The following is a 19,172-nucleotide window of genomic DNA, read 5'->3' as shown; positions in this document are numbered from 1 at the left end:
TGCTGTTACTTATAAAATGCAGTATTTTAAATTCAAGTGTACATTTTAAATTTGAATTTTGATTTTTTACTACATTTTACGTACAGCACTTACACCGTCAGTCGGACTTAACGCGTTTAAGAGTTTTCTTCTATTTGTTAATACTGCTTACATTTAAGCATCAGTCTTAAATGACATTATGTGTGTACAGCATGTGAAAACATATCTTAAGCTATTGAAGATGCTGTGTTTTATGGAGAGCTGAAAATGATTTTCAATTTATACTTGAACCAGGGATGTATTCCAAATAATTATGTTCTGAACGGCTGGCATAATCTCCACAAAGAGTGAAGGGGTTGTATAAATTGGTAGCTCTAAAAAAAAAAAAACCCACCAAAAACAACCCTTTTGGGTCATGCACATTCAGCAATTAGGATAATCTAAAAGCAGTTTTTAAGCTTTGAATTTATTTTCACCAGTGTATCATCATAATGAGTGAGATGTCCCTTTTTCTTGAACATTAAAGTTTTAAATGACATAGCATACACACTGACTTAAATATTGACTAATAAATATCAGCTAATTCCTGCTCCAAGTGTCTTTTATGAGCTATTCTCTATTATTATTTAGGCCATTGCTTTTACTTCACATCTGTAACAAGAGTAAACAAAAACAGGATGATAAAGCATCTAAAACAGTGGTGCATACTGCATATGAAAGTTCATCTCCTTACAGTAGTTAAAATATACCATTTCCTTGAGGGGCAAAACATTTCTTTTTGAACTGCTTAACGCAGTAGTTGTGAGTTAAATGAAAAGCTAGGTGCCATGAAAACTTAACATCAGTAATCCTTGGAAGGATTTCTTTCGCCGGCAAACCATGCAATACGCTATATTCCAAAATAAATCTACCTTCAGTATTCAGGTTTCAGTATTTCTGCCTTTAATTAAATAGTCTACATTTAATTCTCTGTTTCACATACACAATCTCTCATTTAAATCTAGAAAACTGCCTTTATGCAATGGGTTTTCTCTGTCCACTTCAAACTTGGATGCACCTTGCTATCTAGATTTTTGGTGGCATTAGACATGAATATGAGCTGTTCACCAGAAATCTCAAATTACTCAGCCTCTGCTAGACAAGAAAGAAACATCATAACCAATTGACATCAGATGTTTCTTCTCTTTTATTCTTTTTTATTTTCACTCTCTTTGGGTGAAATTCACCCACTGAGCAGCGGCCCAGTATAATGCCCATGCATCACTTGTATCCTCAAAATAGGACTTAAGTGCTGCATAGGTCTTTTGCTAGCCCTCTGCACAGGAGTGAATTTCATTCTTTGCTTCTCCTTTTCCACTCAGGATTTATGCTCAGCCTCAGATGTCTAATAGGTACAATAGGCCCTACTAAAAAATCTACGTTTATTACAATGTAGTATTTATTTTCATTATGGTATCTGTGATATTTGCAGCTCTCCAAATGGGAAATACAGCAGTAAATTTCACTATTGCAAGTGGTAAATGTCCAGGTCTTAACACCCATTATATTTTCTTTTTTATTTCTTCCTGCTTGAGACTTTCTAGCACTTTCCATATTGTGGCTGCTTTGCTGTCTCCATATGGTCACAGGTTGGCAAGTTTTGCTAGCATGCAGCACCCAAGTTTAGAGAGATCTAAAATGCAGCGTTTGTACTAGCTCTGTGGTGTTTGATTTTTAAGGGACATTTATTCTGTTATGTCAGGATCCGGGAGATGAGTACCAGCTGTAATGTAAATGTAAATCCATTGCCATCTCCATACTTTCTTTCTTGGTTTCTGCCCTTGGGTCTGTTAAGCCACCATAGTTTAACATGGAGATAATTTTAGCACCCACATGTTCCCAGGAGAATGACCCAGCTCAGTAGTACACAATACTGAACCAGAGACACTCAAAAGAAATGGTGAAGAAAGATCTCCATTCTGTGACATACTGAGCGGCCTCAGTTTGCCCTCTGAAGGTGATGGAATTGAGTCTACTAAGCACCATGCAAGGTGGAGCAAGCCAGATGTGCTATGAAAATGGTGTGGCAGGGTTAAATTAGGAATCTCTGTTTGTATTTGGCTGTCATGCTATGTGTATCAATTTGTTAAAACGTCTTGATTTGGCAGTAATCTTGTAGAGACTCTTTGCGTATTGATTTGACATAGGACTTCTCTGAGTAGCTGCACAGATTTCTTACACTTTCTGTATGCTGCACGTAAGGATTTCTTGCTGTTTTTTAAAATAATGTTTATGCCTAAAAGTGAAGTATGCACAAAGCAATGTTAATTCCCTGGTTTTTGAATTTGCTTCACTAGGCACAAGTTCCCCAACATCAGCTCTGCAGTTCAGTAATGCATAAAGAAGTCAGAATCAAAACTCCAGAAAGAGAGCTTTAGAGCTCTGCACATAATCACAAAGAATGAAATTTTGAAAACATTCCAGGAAAACAGGTGTACATATTCCAGCTAGGGGCAAGAGTGGTATTTGTTCTTAATGACTGCTTGACTTCAGCACTACAGATTGCATAAAATCTGTTCTCTCAACTGCATATAATGAAGGCTGCTATGATATTCAGTCAGGATTTTAGGATGCAGTTGAGCTGCCTGACTCTACTAACCACTTTTGCATTAAAACAAAATCATGTTTAACAAAAAAAAAAAAAGTTTTCAGATATTTGGGTAATGGCAATCTTATAAGTTCTGAGAACTTTAAAAGACACCGCTACAAAGAGAAAACTGGCAATTCACACATCCTAATATATCCCCCGTATTCCCCTTCCTTCCTCAAAAATAGAAAAAGTCATGTTCAGCACAAATACCTGCTGAAAATCTACTAACCTCCCCTCACCTCTAAATCAACACCACATCAAATCTTCAGGTTTATTAAATCACATCAGGCTTCAAATAGTTATATTTTTCTTTTTGAATATTCAGCTAATGTGCCTATATATTATATATTCACATGGGAAATAGACACGTTTCAAATGTACATTTGAAGAATAGAAGATCAGGAGATGCAGGAAGAGTTTTATAACCAGCGGAGATGCCAGTTTTAAAACACCTGCAGTTTAGAATATGTCCTAAATCTCAATGGTTCTCTGTGCATATGCACCAATTAAGTCTGAGATGCGTCAGCTTCTCAGTTTGTGATGGAGATGCTGAAACGTGTCCTGGGATTGCCCCCCCCAAAAGAGGTATTAAGGTGGTTTTCTTTTACTCGTCAATGAGATCACAAAAGGAAAAATTTCAACATTAGTTGTGTATATGTTATCAGAGTTTTCAGTCTTAAAGGTGTTCTAATGGCTGAAAATAAAAGATATAATAAAGTAAGAAAATCGCAGGGCATGAGTCAACTGAACAATAGAAATTAAATTAGTGGGGGAATTTATGTATCTCTTCATTCTCATAGTGTATCGCTTAATTTATCAGTATATTTGGTTAAACAAACTGATTTTAATTTATCCAGTTGCATACACAAAACCACAAAATGAGGAAATTTTGGCTAGACAAGGTAGGTGATATATCTTCTATTGGAACAATTCCTATTGGTGAGAGACGCAAGCTTTTGAGCTTACACCGAGCTCTTTTTCAGATCTGGGAAAGATACTCGGAGTGTGATAACTAAATACAAGGTGGAACAGATTGTTTAGCTACACAGCACATTTCAAGGGACCATTCCAGGTGAAATGGCCTGTTAACCTCTCTCCAATCATAGTGTGTGTGTGTGGGGGAGGATGGGGACGGGGGGGAAATAGAGGGGGATGGCTAGTGGGTTATAGATTTTTTTTTTTTATAAGCCATAAATCCAGTGTCTTTATTCAGTCTGTGACTTTTAATTTCTAGCAACGTTAGGAATTTAAGCTCCCAGGCTCATCGTCAGGTGTTTGTGCAGGTTTCCTTTGAGGGTGAGAACTGAGAGGTCAGATATAGAGTGATCACTTTGTGAAAAGTGTACATCCCACAGGTGATGTGGTATTTTTGTCTTTTTGTCATTTTCCTGTGCGTGTTCATTCAAGAATGTAGTGATTGTCTGATTTTACCCACATAGTTGTAGTGGCATTTAGTGCACTGTATAAGGTACACTAAATATTGTGATAGGCATGTATAGGACCCATGGATCTTGAAAGGTGTGTTATGGGGGATGTCGATCATTGTAGTAGTGGAGATATGTCTATAGGTTTTGCATTTGTTGGTCTGGCAGGGTCTGAAGCCACTTTGAGTTGGTGTATCCTGGTCTGTGGGGAGCTTGCTTCTGATGATGGGGTCGTTTGAAGGCCAGAAGAGGAAGTGCAGGAAAGATTTCTTTCGGGATATGGTCCCCATTGAGTATGGGTTGTAATTGTTAGATTAGATTCCATATGGGTTGCAGTGTGGTGTGGCAGGTGACATCTAGGGGTGTGTGTGTGTACAGAGGGGTTTTATTTCTGTATTGTATTGTATGTCCTGTTGTATTTTGGCTAGTATGTAGTATGGTCACAAATGTGTTGTTATATTTTAGTACAGTTTAACACAGAACAAAGAGAATGTTTTAAAAGGTAGCAGTGGGTAGTTTGTGTTAAGATGATCCCTGACAGGATACAGTGGGAAGTGGCCAGTATAATCAGCGTTTGCATAACCTTTCAAACAAATTTAGATTAAATGCTTGGTCCTGCAAGGTGCCAGGTTGACAACACTAGACACTGAACTTTATTTATTACAGAACAGATGCGGCATGAGAGCTGGCAGAGCAAGCTTTCCTGCACTGCATCATCAATGTACTTCAGCCCTGTTTCACAGGGACCTCATTTAGGCGTAAAAGGAGATTTCCTTTTTCATGCCCTTCCAATCCATGTCACCTCAACTGAGTTTGTCAGTAGAGGTGACAATTAGTTGCTTTGTTTGTTTAATCCAAGTATATTACTACCAAAAGGTACATTGAAACAAGTTAATGTTGCAAAGTCAAGCACTCAAAAGTTAGAGAATGCCCGAATTAATACAGCCTGTGCAGCCTTTACTCCTGAGGGAATTCTGTGCCCACAAATAAATAAAAACAAATTCTGCACACAATATTTTAAAATTCTGCACATTTTATTTGTCAGTAAATAAATGTAGAAGCTCCAGCATGGCAGTGGGAAGCACAGGCCACTGGCAGCAGAGAAATGAGAGATCACCCTACAGTACAGTGAGGCTGCACCTCATCCTGACACAGTGCAAGGGCTGGGCCTGCCCCAGAAACACCCTGGAGCCCTGCTCCTCTGCACCAGGTGCACCAAGGTAAGTAAGTGAGAGGGACAGAGTCTCACACGCACAACCAGACCTGGCCTCCATTCCAGGTTTGGGGCAAGCAGGCAGGATCCAAGTGTGGGGATCCTGCCGTGCTTAGCCTGCTTGCTCAGAGGGTTCTGTGTGGGGCAGTCTGGGTGCGGGCGGTTCATTGGGGATTTGGATGCACAGCGGCTTGTTGGGGGGTTCTGGCTCCAGGGGGAATGGGACTCTATGGGGAGTCCAGGTGAAGGTTGTTGGGGATCAGCCATTGGTGGGGGGGCTGGGTGTGTGCTGATGGGGCTCGGGGGTGTCTGGGTTTGGAGGGCTTGGCAGGATGGTCCAGGTGCAGGGGGATGGGGCTCATCATGGTGGGGGTCTAAGTGTGTGGGGCTCAATGGGGGGGGTGTGAGTACAGGGGGGAGTTGCTCAGCAGCAATCTGGATGCAGGAAGGGTGGGACTCGGGAGAGGGGAGGGGTGTGTGCAGGTGCAGCGTGAAGGTCTGGATGCCAGGGGCTCAGGGGGAGTGATCTATGTGCAGGGTTGTGGCTCTGGATGCAGGGGGGAGTGGTTCAGTGGGAGTCTGGATGTAGAAGGGATGGGGTTGGGGGGGGCTCTGGATGCAGGGGGTGAAGCTTGGCAGGGTGGGAGTTTAGGTATGGGTGGCTCCATGGGGGTTTTCTGGGTGTGGGGGGGATCTGTGTATGGGGGGAGCTGGGTGCATGGGGTCCCTACTGCCTGCCCCCCTGCGAAGCCCCCCCCGTCCGCTATTCGCTGCGGGTGGCGGGGGCTTGGCGGGGGGAGGGGATGTATGGAGGAGAGGAGGGACTAGCAGATGAGCCTGGCGCAGGGTAGGAACCACTAGCTGAGGCATCCCCAGACTAGTCTCCCCCCACACATGGTGATTTACCTCACCAGCGGCTGCTCCCGGCGCCTGAAACCATGTGCCCACGCTTCTGGGGAGGTGCATGTGACCGCTCCTGCAGCTTCCCTTTGCTTCTCCATCATTCTCTATGGGGAAGTAAAGAAATCTGTGGGGGACATGAATTCTGTGTACACGCAGTGACGCAGAATTCCCCTAGGAGTGAACCTTAATTCTGCACCCGGGTGTGTGTATATACGTTGTGATAGTCATTAATTACATGATCACATGTAACTTTTTCCTCAGAATCCATGCCTCTAGGTGTGTAAATATATGAAATTGGTGCTTCTAGATCAAATGAAGACCCATTTATTATAGAAATATTTTATTAGGATTCTCTTAAAATGCAGAAAATCTGGATACTTGATTACTTATTTTAAGAAGATTTAAGAGTCTGGTATTAAGGGTGAGCCTTAGCTTAGTTGATTTTATCTAGCTTTAAAATTTTTATCACTGATGAAGTGTGTAGTAAGGGTTATGAAAGCAATTAATAACATCAGTGACAGGATCAAGGGACTGGCTAATTTATCATTATAGGTTTTAATGAGGCTTATAATTTAGTAATAAATATACAATATATTCAAGAGTACGGAGTTATAAAAAGGATGATTTATCTGACTTATTTCGGAAGCTAGTCTGAAAATCAAAGGTACTGGAAAACACTCGTGTAGAAAGATGGTTGTGCGAGAGGTAGGGATGGGGATAGTGTGGGAAGGACAGAGAAGGGAGTTTAAGTTTTTAAAAAAGAAAAAACTTGTTTAACATTCTCTGTAGACCTTTAACACACCTGAACACATTGCTGTGGTTTTTTGGAGCGGGGGAGGGGAAGATATGTCTTAATGTGGGCATCTACTATTTCACATCTCACTTTGCTTAGCTGGCACTTTGTGGGAGTGCTGTCTAAACCACTGCATCCCTCTTAAAGCTTAGAAGAAGAAGGGCAAGTAAGAAGGCTGTAGCCATATTAGCCTCTTGGGAAACAGATTAGCTCGATCTTGAAAATAGCTAGGTAGAAAGTCCCGAATTTGAACATTTACTCTTTCAAGGTTGAGAGTTTGGTCTGGGGTGTGACTGCCACAGCCAATGCTGAGGGGCATGCAAAGGGAGTGTGCTGCAGGAGTCCTCATTACATACTGGCTTTTGGAGGGTGGCAGCGGTAGGTATGTGTAGTGTCTGTGCTTCCCAACCACCCTTTGACTAGCCTCTTCTCATGGATATAAGAGAGGAAAGCTTCTTATCTCCTCTGCCACCTATGTGAAGCCAGCCACATTGTAGCCCTTAGATTTTTCTGGCCATGCTGATTACATTCATTTCCATCCAGACCTCTTTGTATGAAGTTTATGTAGTGCTCATCAGGGTCAATAGGTCCATAGTGTGATTGGAGACACTACTCTGTAGGAGTATCAGAGGGGTAGCCGTGTTAGTCTGAATCTGTAAAAAGCAACAGAGGGTCCTGTGGCACCTTTGAGACTAACAGAAGTACTGGGAGCATAAGCTTTCGTAGGTAAGAACCTCACTTCTTCAGATGTCTTGCATCTGAAGAAGTGAGGTTCTTACCCACGAAAGCTTATGCTCCCAATACTTCTGTTAGTCTCAAAGGTGCCACAGGACCCTCTGTTGCTTTTTACTCTGTAGGAGGCTCAATTGTCCTGCCCTTGATTCTCCTTCATTACACTGCAATGTTCTGTTCCCATGCCATTGGGTTACTTGCATCTATTTTGCTATGTACACTGAACTCATAACAATAGATATTACTGCAGCAAATTTTACAGCAAAATTTCATCCTCCGTTGAACTTACACAGCCCTGCGTGGGGATTTTGATTCACCACCTTCTCTTGCTTTCCGCAGTGTATTCAGGTGCCTTACATGGGGGTAAAAATAGAATAAGGCAATAGTGAATAATCCCTATGTTTTTAAAACTGGTGCAAACATTAATTAATTTTCACAAAACCCCTGTGAGATAAGTAAGTAGTGTTATTCCTGGTTTACAGATAGAGAGAGAAAGTGAGAGACCGATTACGAGGTTTGCTGAAAGTCATATAATGAGTCAGGGGTACAATCAGGATTTGATATCAGGAGGTCCTGGCTCCCAGTCCCATGCTCCAACCACATGTCATATGGTTCCTTATTAACATAGCCTTGAAGTTCTTTGGTTTAAAATTGTTCTTTGATCTTGTATCTGACCAGGCACATGATTCCTATTGTTATGTGAGAACAACCACACATCCTGCCATATGTTGTTCTTTCTGTACAGTGGTTTATTTTTCAATAAGCTACAGCAAATTTTAATGTATTTGTTAACATTCTTAATTTAATGTCATATATTCCTATCAACAGGAATGGAAAGTTATCAAGCTCTGTAACAGGTGAAACCACAGTCCTCAATGCATTGTTTTGTGATCAAGAATCCAGTAGCTAAATATACACAGCAGTGGGCTGAAAACAAGCTGTTCATTTTTGCTGCAGGCAGTTCCAAGGGACTGGAATAATCATAGTTCCCAAAAAGCAAGACCAATTTTATTAATTCAAAATAGGCTCAGTGCTATAATGAAAGCCTATTTCAATTTCAAGGTGTAGCACTGCAATTTGTATTCACAATACTAATAGAAAAGAGGGAGATGTATTGTAGAATGCAATATAAAGGATTTTTGTCCCTAAGAGCATTGTTCCATTTTGAAATGTTAACATGTTAAATTTTCTCTTTGAAAAAATAGATAGGTTTTATCTATGTCTACATCTAGATATAATATTAATTTGCTAGGAATGTTCTTAGGTCTTTGCTATAATTGTAGGTCCTTAAAGTCGGTGGGGAATTTTGCCTAAGGGTTTCTCTATATTTAAAAATTAGCTCAATTTAACTACAGTGTGGGAAAAAAACCACCCTTGACTTATATTGCTATGCCACCCTAATCCCCAGTGTAGATGCAGCAATGTTAATGGAAAAAAGTTCTATCAACAGTCAGGGAGGTGGTGTTGCTATGACGATGGAAAACCCTCTTCCATTGGTGTATGCTGCATCTGACATAGGGTTCTGCCAGCATAGCTATACCAGTATAGGCTTCATAGTGTAGACACAGCCTCAGTAAGGACTGGAGACTTTTATCCTCAACTCTGAGAAATGCACTAGAAACCAGGTGGATTTTGTTGAAACAAATGTATGTGAATATTTTGACTGCACCTCTCTCCAAAACCAAGAAAGGCAAATTGACATGAAAATTACCAGAAATAACATTGTCCAATAATGTTAACTGAGAAACAAAATAAAAGTAAAATCTAGTGAAAACATTTTCAAGACTTTGATACTAAATTTATTCAGATTGTAATTAGTTAAGAACAGAGGCTATCACCAGAAGGATTTCTTTATTCTGCATGGAACAGTTTGGAGATATTTACTGCTGAATTAGTGACAAAACCTATGCACTTTTAATGAGCAGTCTGACTTTTTTTGTAACTGTAAAGAAAACACTTAAATTAATTTCACACAAAGACTTATCAGCCAATAGACAGAAATAGAAATTGATTGAGAGACCTTAGTTGCAAAGCAAAGTGCTGTTGAAAATGCTGCATTATACAGTGGCATAGAACATGCTTTTAACTATTGACATGTTACTTTATTAATTGTGTTAGGCCCTTTTCAAGTCTTATATGTTTATAACTGTGCAAATTTGTGCAGTTACAATTGCTTTTAGCTTTGATAAAACAGTTTGAATAGATGATAACTGAATAGATCCATTATAACGTTATTGTCTGAATATACGTGTAATATATTTCCATACAAAATCTATTAGAAGCTGTGCTTCTTTTACAAGTTATCCTGTGAGTACAGTTAAATCACTTTATATATTCTGACTAAAATTACATTTCTTGTATGGGATAGTCTTTCCTAATGCAATCTGGGAATTCAGGTAACAAAAAACAAATAGAAATTTGTGTGAGCTTTTCTAGAAATCAGATCTTTAAATAAAATAGAAATGGTGGCAATAAGTAGTGAATCAACTTGGTAAATACTGAATGATCAAGCCTAGTTACTGTAAAATAAGATTTGGCTGGTTTACTTCATTTTCCAGAGCTTGGGCAAATAACTATTAAATTAAATTACTTCATGTTGGTTTCCCCTAGGGCAAGAAGAACCTGCTGCACTGTGTTTTGCTGAGCTGGTGTATTGATTAGTACTTCAGGTCTAACCTTTACATAGTTATTCTTACTGTTTAGTGCACTTATTTCTGACGTTGATCGTTGTCTTTGTGCTGTTATTTTATTGCCTAGATATTCTTTTGGCAGACTATAATAACATATGCATTTAATTCAGCTCTCTTACTTTGTTATAGCCAAAGGAACATAATTAGTTCATTATATAGCATGCAAGCTATGAGTGAAATTGACTTGGTGGCCTTAAGACCTGTGGTACAAAGGGTAATGATTACATGCATAATTGACAGCACTTACTATTGGAAATACAAAGCTTTCATTGTCAGGATGGTTAGTGACTAAAACTAATCTAATTAAATGCTTGTAGTGTCCATTAACAATGCCAGCTTAGATGTTTTGTCATAGCAGCCATGTGATTTTAGGTTTTGCTACTGTGGGTTGGGAAACGATTTATAGTTTAATTCCTCTTAATAATTTGTATGCTTAGAAAACACTGATATAAAACTTTGTTGCATTTAAATTTCCTTGTTATCTGCCTTGCAGTGGCATGAATAATAGGAGAGCTGGGAACACGAATATGTTGAAATGCATGAAGTATTTTCAAGGAGAATATTTTTAAGGGTCAGGATGATATATGCCAAACGTTAGTGGATGGATAAGCATGGGGATTTTTGTCTTGAGAAGCCTGAAAATCAGATATTCTTTGGAGTGCTACTTTTACTAGTTGTGTGAAAAAACTTGTGTTTTATTCTTAATACTAAAATGTTGTTTTTTTATTTTTCTATCCTGATGATTGTCCCAACCTCAATCTAGAATGTAAACCTAAATCTGGAATTTATCACATTAGAAATATGAAATGATTGTGTGTGTGTGTGTGTGTGTGTGTGTGTGTGTGTGGTCGTTGCCAGAAATCACTTCCCTAGCAACACTATGTTTAGCCGTCTCTGAAAAATATTTATTTGTAACAGAAACCTAAAATTTGAGTTTTTACTTTGTATTTATACTTGTAGTTAAATGTTCAGGTAAATAGTTATATTGTCAACTATAGTGACTGAGCAAATACTACATACACAAAATATGTACATTAGTTAATGACTTCATCCAACTCCTGTTGAAGTCAAAGCCTTCCATAAACTTCAACAGGAATTGCATCAGATCCCATAAGAACAAAACATGAAACGGTTTTAAACATGAGCATTTTCCAGACAATGCTTTATAATGCATTAATATCTAGACCTCATCTCTTGAAAACACATGTGGGAGCATCCGGTTAGCTGTGAAAAACAGAGACTAATAATCATAAATACAACATTTTTTGGGGACACTGTTTCTTCATAGGTTAACACACATTTCTTATGCTTCATGGTAGCAGCACTGTTAAGAGTGCTTTCTTTTTCTTTTCCATCTGTGCTTGGCTAGAAGGTTAGATAGTAAGTACCTTTTTTCTTTTGGATATAGACCTCAGTAGCTATTAGCCAGGATGGGCAGGGATGGTGTCCCTAGTTTCTGTTTCCCAGAAGCTGGGAATGGGCGACAGGGGCTGGATCACTTGATGATTACCTGTTCTGTTCATTCCCTTTGAAGAACCTGGCATTGGCCACTGTCGGAAGACAGGATACTGAGCTAGATGGACCTTTGATCTGACCCAGCATGTCCATTCTTATAATGATCTTCTGACCTCACTGCAGTTATCCATGTCTTTGTCATTACCAGATCAGATTACTCTTGACTTTAAATTGGGTGTACCTTAAGACCATTTGAAAACTTTAGTGCAGAGCTTGGTATCTTTGGGTTCATGTGAGTTCAATATTAGATGCTGGTTTTGACTTCCAGAGCTGTAAATGGTATGGATGCTGGCTACAAGTGAATTCACCTTTCTCCTTATGTGCTCCCAGGGTAGTTGAGATCAGCTGAAATGTTTGAGCTAACATGGTTGAAAAAGGAGGGTTCTAGGGGCAGGACATTCTTTGAGGGGGATCAGGGATGTTGTGGGGTGTCTCAAATCTGAAACTTTCTTCCTTCTTTGGTGTGATGTAGTTAATCTGTGAGCTTTCGGCTTCCCCATGCTGATGAGAGGGGAGTAGTTTAGGAGAATGGGTATATAAGGTTTCAGTGGAGGTGCAGTGCAAAGTCCTGTTGGGTTCATTTGGGTAAATTCCTCCCCCATAATTATTATTATTTAACATTTACATTGCATTAGTCACTAAAGATTCCAGCCATGCTGGACCCGATTTTAATATGCACTGTGCAAATCTAGTAAACAAGAGTTCCTGCCTCAGAAGTTTACAGCCTAAAAAAGAAGACATAACAAGTGGATGAGACAAACATGCTCCGAGTTTGGAGGCCTCAGACCTCCTTCCCCCCCCCCTTGAGGTTCAATCGATTTAGATGTCTTACCCCCCACTCCCCATAGGGTTCAGCCTGGCTTGTGGGAGGAGAGTGTCACACCTTCCCTGCCTGCTAAGCATCCCAGCCCAGCCACTCCCTTACAACTCCACCCATCAGGCAACAACCCTCCGAGCTCCCTGGCCAATCGCATAGCACCTCCTAGGGGAGCGGCTGTTACACTCTGGGCATGATGCTGCGTGGGCTGGATGGTTTCCCTGTGCACAGGCTTTGTAGGGGAAGGAGGCAGAGTAAGATGAGAGCAGCTGCTTCTCTGTACAAGGCCACACAGAGAGTGGAGGGGCAGAGTGAGGCTGGAGTAGCCATTTACCTCTGCCCAGGGTATTTTACTGCAGGTGAACGTCACCCAGGGCTGAAGAGGGTGTGCAAGGCCCCAGAACTGTGCTGTTTTTGTTGCACAGGGGTCAGGGAAACACATACAAATTAGTACTTAGGGCATTCTGTATCCCTTGTGAACAGCAAAGCTGGACCTTCCCTACTCCACTGTAAAGTGGGGAGCTTGAAACCAGGGAAAAGGGCATTGGCTTGGGCACTGGATCAAGTGGACCAAACCCCCCATGTAGGGTTAGCAGCTGCTACTCTAGCCTAGGGATTGATGTACCAGCTGCTCCCTACCCAGCCTGCACTTGGAGATTGGATTCTTCCTTGCATCCCCATATCCACACCCCTGCTGTCTGGGCTTCAATCACAGGCTGAAATTTACTCTCTCACCATAAACATTTGCCTGCTACCATGTGCATATGTGACCACTCAAAGGACATATGCTCTGGTCCAGGTATTGAAAACAGTTCTAAAACTAGGCAGTCAAACCATGCAAGTTACAGGGATTATTATGTAGGTTATACATTATTAATGACAATGTTTTGTCTAAATATCAACATATTTAGCCAGCTAATGGGTAACTCATGGATGTTCGTTAACACTTTTTTGGTGTGTTGCATTATGAACAAAACTGACTTCTCTGTAAGACTATCTAGCAGTTGTGAATTTTAGTTCGTTTGTTTTTAAATATGTTCTACCAGTTCTGTACTACTTGCTTTTTGAAATAGGTTAATAGTTGCTATGGCTCAATAAATAACGTTTAATAGCACAACAATGTATTTTTTTCTCTTACAGAGGCAACAGAAATCGTTCTAAAGGCTCAAATCCTAGCTGGAGGGAGAGGAAAAGGTGTTTTCAATAGTGGATTGAAAGGAGGGGTCCATCTAACTAAAGAGTAAGTCTCTAAAATTCGAAAGACATGAATAATATGCGACTGATAGTATTGAGGCTTTTGCAACGGCTGTTTTAACTGATCAAAATATCTTTAATACATGTTAGTAAATTGACCTTTTCCCTTCTTTTGTAGCCCTAAGGTTGTTGGGCAGCTTGCTGAACAGATGATTGGGTACAATCTCGCAACAAAGCAAACTCCAAAGGATGGTGTTAAAGTTAAGAAAGTAAGATATTTTTTCCTCTTCCTTAAAAATTGAAGGTTGTTCAGTTGCAACTGTAAACTAACGTGCTGTAGTATGTGCCATTGTGTTTTCCTGATTGATTGCATCCTATTAATGTGACAAAGGAAAATGTGTTATCTTTGCTTCCTTTTAAATGTTTGTTCAACACTGAATATTTTGAAATTAGCCAGGGCATACACTTCATTTTGCTGTGTATGATGAAGTGAATGCCTAGCAAATTCTAACCTGATCTCTGTAGCAGAAATACGCCTTTTGGTACACCTCTACCCTGATTTAACGCGACCCGATATAACACAAATTTGGATATAACGCGGTAAAGCAGTGCTCCGGGGTGGGCGGGGCTGCGCACTCTGGCGGATCAAAGCAAGTTCGATACAACGCGGTTTCACCTATAACGCGGTAAGATTATTTTGGCTCCTGAGGACAGCGTTATATCTGGGTAGAGGTGTAGGAGAAATATTACATTTTCTCATTTTGGGTAATTGCTTTTTCTAGGATGCCAAAAGTGCCTTTTTTTGTGGGGTGGTCATGTCCTTAATTATTTGCTTAAGTAAGAGAAACTTAGGTAGCCCTTCAGGCCAGGCTTTCTTAGACTTTCACCCTTCAATTAAATCCTGTAAGTAAGGCTGCTACTGGAAATTTTCTGATTTTTTGTCTCTAACTTTGCTTTGTTGAGAGAGGGCATATAATGAAGAGCTCTGCTGTCTGTTTGATGCCAGGAGACAGTGTGTTATGCAAACTTCTTTGGCATAAGTTGAAGAAAAAATAAGTAGTTGCTAATGTACTGCCAGTGTCTTGGCATTGGCAGAGAAAGAGGACATGTAGCTGAAGAGATGCTTTTTGTTGAGTATTTGAGGAATGTTCTGTTGTGTCTCTTCAGCAATATCTCTGGGAAGAAGAAAGGCAGACTATTATAGTTTCTGATAGAAGTTTAATTTTAAATAGTAAAAAGAAGAAACAAAAATTACTACTACCTTTCATAAACTCTGATAATAAACACAAAAGAGACATTTCTCAGCTTACAGCTGTTCTCAGAATATTGTGTGGTGAAAGCGCTCTTCCTCTGTAATCGCCGTAGTCTTATTCCTTTTTGTGCTAGCTGAACTGCTTGAAATACTCCAGCAGAGGAAGACTTGTTGTCCCTCCGCCCCATCTGATTAGAAGATTGTGCATTTGTTTAAATGGTCAAATCTACAAAGCAGACTTCTAATTTTCATCGGAAATCAATAGAAAATGAAAGGTCTGTATTTTCAGAATGGATTATTTAAATGAAAGCACACTAACTTAATTTAGTAGAGAGAGTAGGAAGATGCTCTTACATAGTGGATTTCCAAAAAGCTCTATACAGTATGTAGTGTAAAGATAAGACGTATTACTTGTAGCTTCTTTTCTCCCCTTCAACACATTGCTTCTGTAAATATATAGTGTCAGGAGCAAGAGGATAGAGTATATCATGGAAACATAGTGACTAGATTTGGATGAATAGTGCAAAAAATTCCCATGAATATATGATTGGCTTTTTAAAGAAAATTGTCATTTCCTTAAATAGTGTTCCTTTTGTGTTTTGCTTTCCATGAAAATTCATACCAGATAAAATAATCATAAGCTATTCTCATCCAACCAGAGAAGACAGAGAATACCGTGTAGCTTATATAACCCTCACCTAAACGATGTTGTTTAGGTATCAAGCCAGAGGGATTTTAATAAAGAAAAAAAATCCAGCAATGAATAAATCAGAGAAAATCAATCTGTTCAATTGTTCTGTGAAGAGAGAAAAAGCTAAATTCAGTGTAATGATTATTACAAATTATTGTACTTGACTGGAGAGTGTATCCATATGAGATATGGGTTTTTTCGCCTTTCTCTGCGGCATGGGGCCTGGGCCACTTGCAAGTTTAAACTAGTGTAAATGGTGGATTCTCAGCAAAACTTGAAGTCTTTAAATCATGATTTGAGAACTTCAGTAACTCAATCAGAGGTTAGGGGAATATTCTAGGAATGGGTCGGTGAAGTTTTTTAGGTGGTCAGACTAGGTGATCATGGTCTCTTCTGACTTTAAAGTCTCTGAGGAAGAACATCAGGTGCTCAGATACTACAATGATTAGCACAGTGTTAGCATGTATATAGAATAGAATGTGTATTTTTGCTGTCCAGCAAGGATATGTGGAAACATATTACAGTACACATAAAAGCATTTTAATGTGGAACTAGGATTTCTCTTCAATATGCATGTGCATTTTGTTGTCTGGCGGGTTGCACATCAGTAGTAAGGGATTGATAGCCACATATTTTGTGTTTCTCGTAGTAGGTAGCCATTTTGTTCTAAATGTAAAATGTTTACTGTTGCAGAGTTTTTGGGCATTTCAGCAAATTGGCATATTCTCCATCTGCATCACATGCACAAATTTTCTTGAATTGTACTGCAATAACCAGTTTACAGTACATTTTGTAAAAGCATTTTATAATAGTAATGATTTATCTAGGCTTTATGAGATTGCCAAGCAAACACACTAGCCCTACTTTATACACCTCTACCCCAAAATAACGCTGTCCTCGGGAGCCAAAAAATCTGACCACGTTATAGGTGAAACCGCGTTAAATCAAACTTGCTTTGATCCACCGGAGTGCACAGCCCCGCCCCCTCGGAGCGCTGCTTTACCGCGTTATATCCGAATATAATGATGCATATCTCTCTAATTCAACAGAAGTGTTTTTGTGAAAAGCTATTGACTCCTCTTAAAAGATACGTATGGGGGGAGGGGGGACAACCTTTACTTTCTAGGCAGACTCTGCTCTTGTTAGCATCTTGGAACTAGTTGCAATTTACACAGATTACAAGTCATTCAGAGTATTAGTATCACACTGTAGTACCAGGCTCCACAATCTTAGTTGTAGGATAGAATTTCATCATTGTATGTGATAGCTAAATGGATTTTGTATCTCCAGGATAACATTTAACATATAGAAATTTTTGTGCACACAAAATGTCTGGTAGATCTTAGAGACAAAAATAAAAGGTAGCTGTTTGAGCAGAGGGGAGTGCCTTCAGTAACCTCTGCATTTAATTATGGCAATGGAGATTCAGGAGATTGTAGGCATTTTTGTTTTATTGCAACAGGAATATAAGAAGTCTTGTCCTATAATTTTGTTAAAGTAAATTACAAGTTAGTAAGGAAAGACATTCTTACTTTTTTCACTTTTCTGCTGTTTTAGAAATTATTTACCACTTTAGAAAATTAAATAATCATACTACTTTCAAATAGGTATCTTATAATTATTTTACAGATACATAGATTAAATTACGTGTCCAAGACCACACAACAGGTTGGTTGTAGGTTTGGGATTAGAAGTCAGGATTTCCTGCCTCCAGTCCCCTGCTCAAACCATTTCCCCATGCTCCTTCTCTTAGGGTTTGTTCACACAGAAAAGTTATGCAAGCTAAGGAGTGAATTTAAACTAGTATACTTATGCCAGTATTACTCAGTGTGTGGACAGTCTTATTTTGGAACAAGAGTGGCTTTTTTCAGTTTAGTTTATCTCATTGAAAGGCATTTGGGCTAACCTAAAAAACCCACTCTTGTTCCTGAGTAAGTGTCCACGTAGAGAGTTATATTGATATAATTATATTGGTGTATTTATATGACTATAACTGGTAAAACTCTACCATGTAAACAGGACCTTGTATTCTCATTTCGAAAACCTGCACACAGGTGATGGAACTTAAAGTTGCACAGTGCATCTGGACAACAGGTGTAATTTCTATCGTCAGAATCAGCAGGTGTTAGTGATGAAAGGCATGAGCAGGTGTTGAGTTCTAGGAGATATCAATATTGTACTTCATTTTTAAGGATAAATGTTAAAGGTCAAAAACTTTCTACAGTTAGAATAGTCATGTAGAAAGTGCAGTTTGTTATCGAAAATTGAGTTCTCAAATGTAGAATGGTCTCTTTCTGCTTATGTTCCTACATAAGTATTTAAAAGGTGGCTGTGCTTCTTAAAATTGATACTTCTTAAATAAACAGAAGTCCCCTTGGCTCCTTTAGAACTTGGCAGCTATTTTGTGAGTTTACATAAAATCCTCTTATGGCACCCTGGAATTTGGAGAGTCTGATTATCTGAGCAGGCAGTCTTCTGCTTATCATGACAACTTAGATAACCTGATATCTGTACCTTTTCTCCAAGCAATAAGAGAATTAACATTTCTAATATATGATTCAGTATCAAAGGGCCATTTTAGATTTCCATGTGAAATTAGACCTTTAACTTACAGGCAGATTGTTAGAAGGCTAAATGTTAAAGCAAGAAAATATGAAGTTATCAGGGTGGCTTTATAATAACGGCTTTCCCAGGACATTTTTTCAGTAAAACTGCTGTGGAAAATAGGATAATGAATCTTCATACTTTTCATCATAAGCAAAGCAGAACAATACAAGGAAAAAAAACCCAAATTCTATGTTTCCTGATGCACTGGCCTGGAACGATGGAGTCAGTTGCTTACATCACGTGAACACCAGGTAAAAGCCCAAGTTGAATTACATGTGAAGGACTGGCACTTCTTGTCCCACTTTATCTTTCAAATTCTCTGATCTCTTGCCTGTCTGACTTAGATGGCATTGCAGATACGAACTACTGCCCCTTTCTCACTGGAGGTGGGTGGGAAATGTTACACAGTGGGAGTCTAAATGTAGCAATGAACTCTACCGTGAAGGCCAAGTCACCCACTTCAAAGTAGATAGACTCTGATGACGATGATTTCTTTAGGGAAGACTGAAAGAGTTGCTGGCCATTAGAGACAGTAGCCACTAGTCCACTCTTTCCTCTCATCCACTGATGTGTCAAAGCCCCCTGTGATGTGGCTGGTCAATAGGTGATGACAGTCTTCCAAGCCTTAGGTGGCACTGGATGAGGAGCCTGAAATATCAGTGATTTTGCTGGGAGAGCTTCCTCATCAATTCAGGAATATTACTAAGGTATTCGGAGTTAGGCATCTCGTAAC

The 19,172-nt window shown here is 39.5% G+C and overlaps 1 protein-coding gene across 2 annotated transcripts in view; it reads left to right on the top strand.

Moving 5' to 3' along the window:
* Positions 1-19,172, top strand: part of SUCLG2 (succinate-CoA ligase GDP-forming subunit beta) — a 210,535-nt gene that overhangs the window by 85,864 nt on the left and 105,499 nt on the right. For both annotated transcript variants that reach the window (XM_005297815.4, XM_065550711.1), the window contains 2 exons: positions 13,836-13,935; positions 14,068-14,158. In XM_005297815.4, the coding sequence (XP_005297872.3) occupies positions 13,836-13,935; positions 14,068-14,158 (191 nt within the window). The remainder of the gene's footprint in view (positions 1-13,835; positions 13,936-14,067; positions 14,159-19,172) is intronic.

This window comes from Chrysemys picta, chromosome 7 (assembly GCF_011386835.1).
Source record: "Chrysemys picta bellii isolate R12L10 chromosome 7, ASM1138683v2, whole genome shotgun sequence".
Lineage (NCBI taxonomy): Eukaryota > Metazoa > Chordata > Testudines > Emydidae > Chrysemys > Chrysemys picta.
This window is presented reverse-complemented; position numbering and strand designations above follow the sequence as displayed.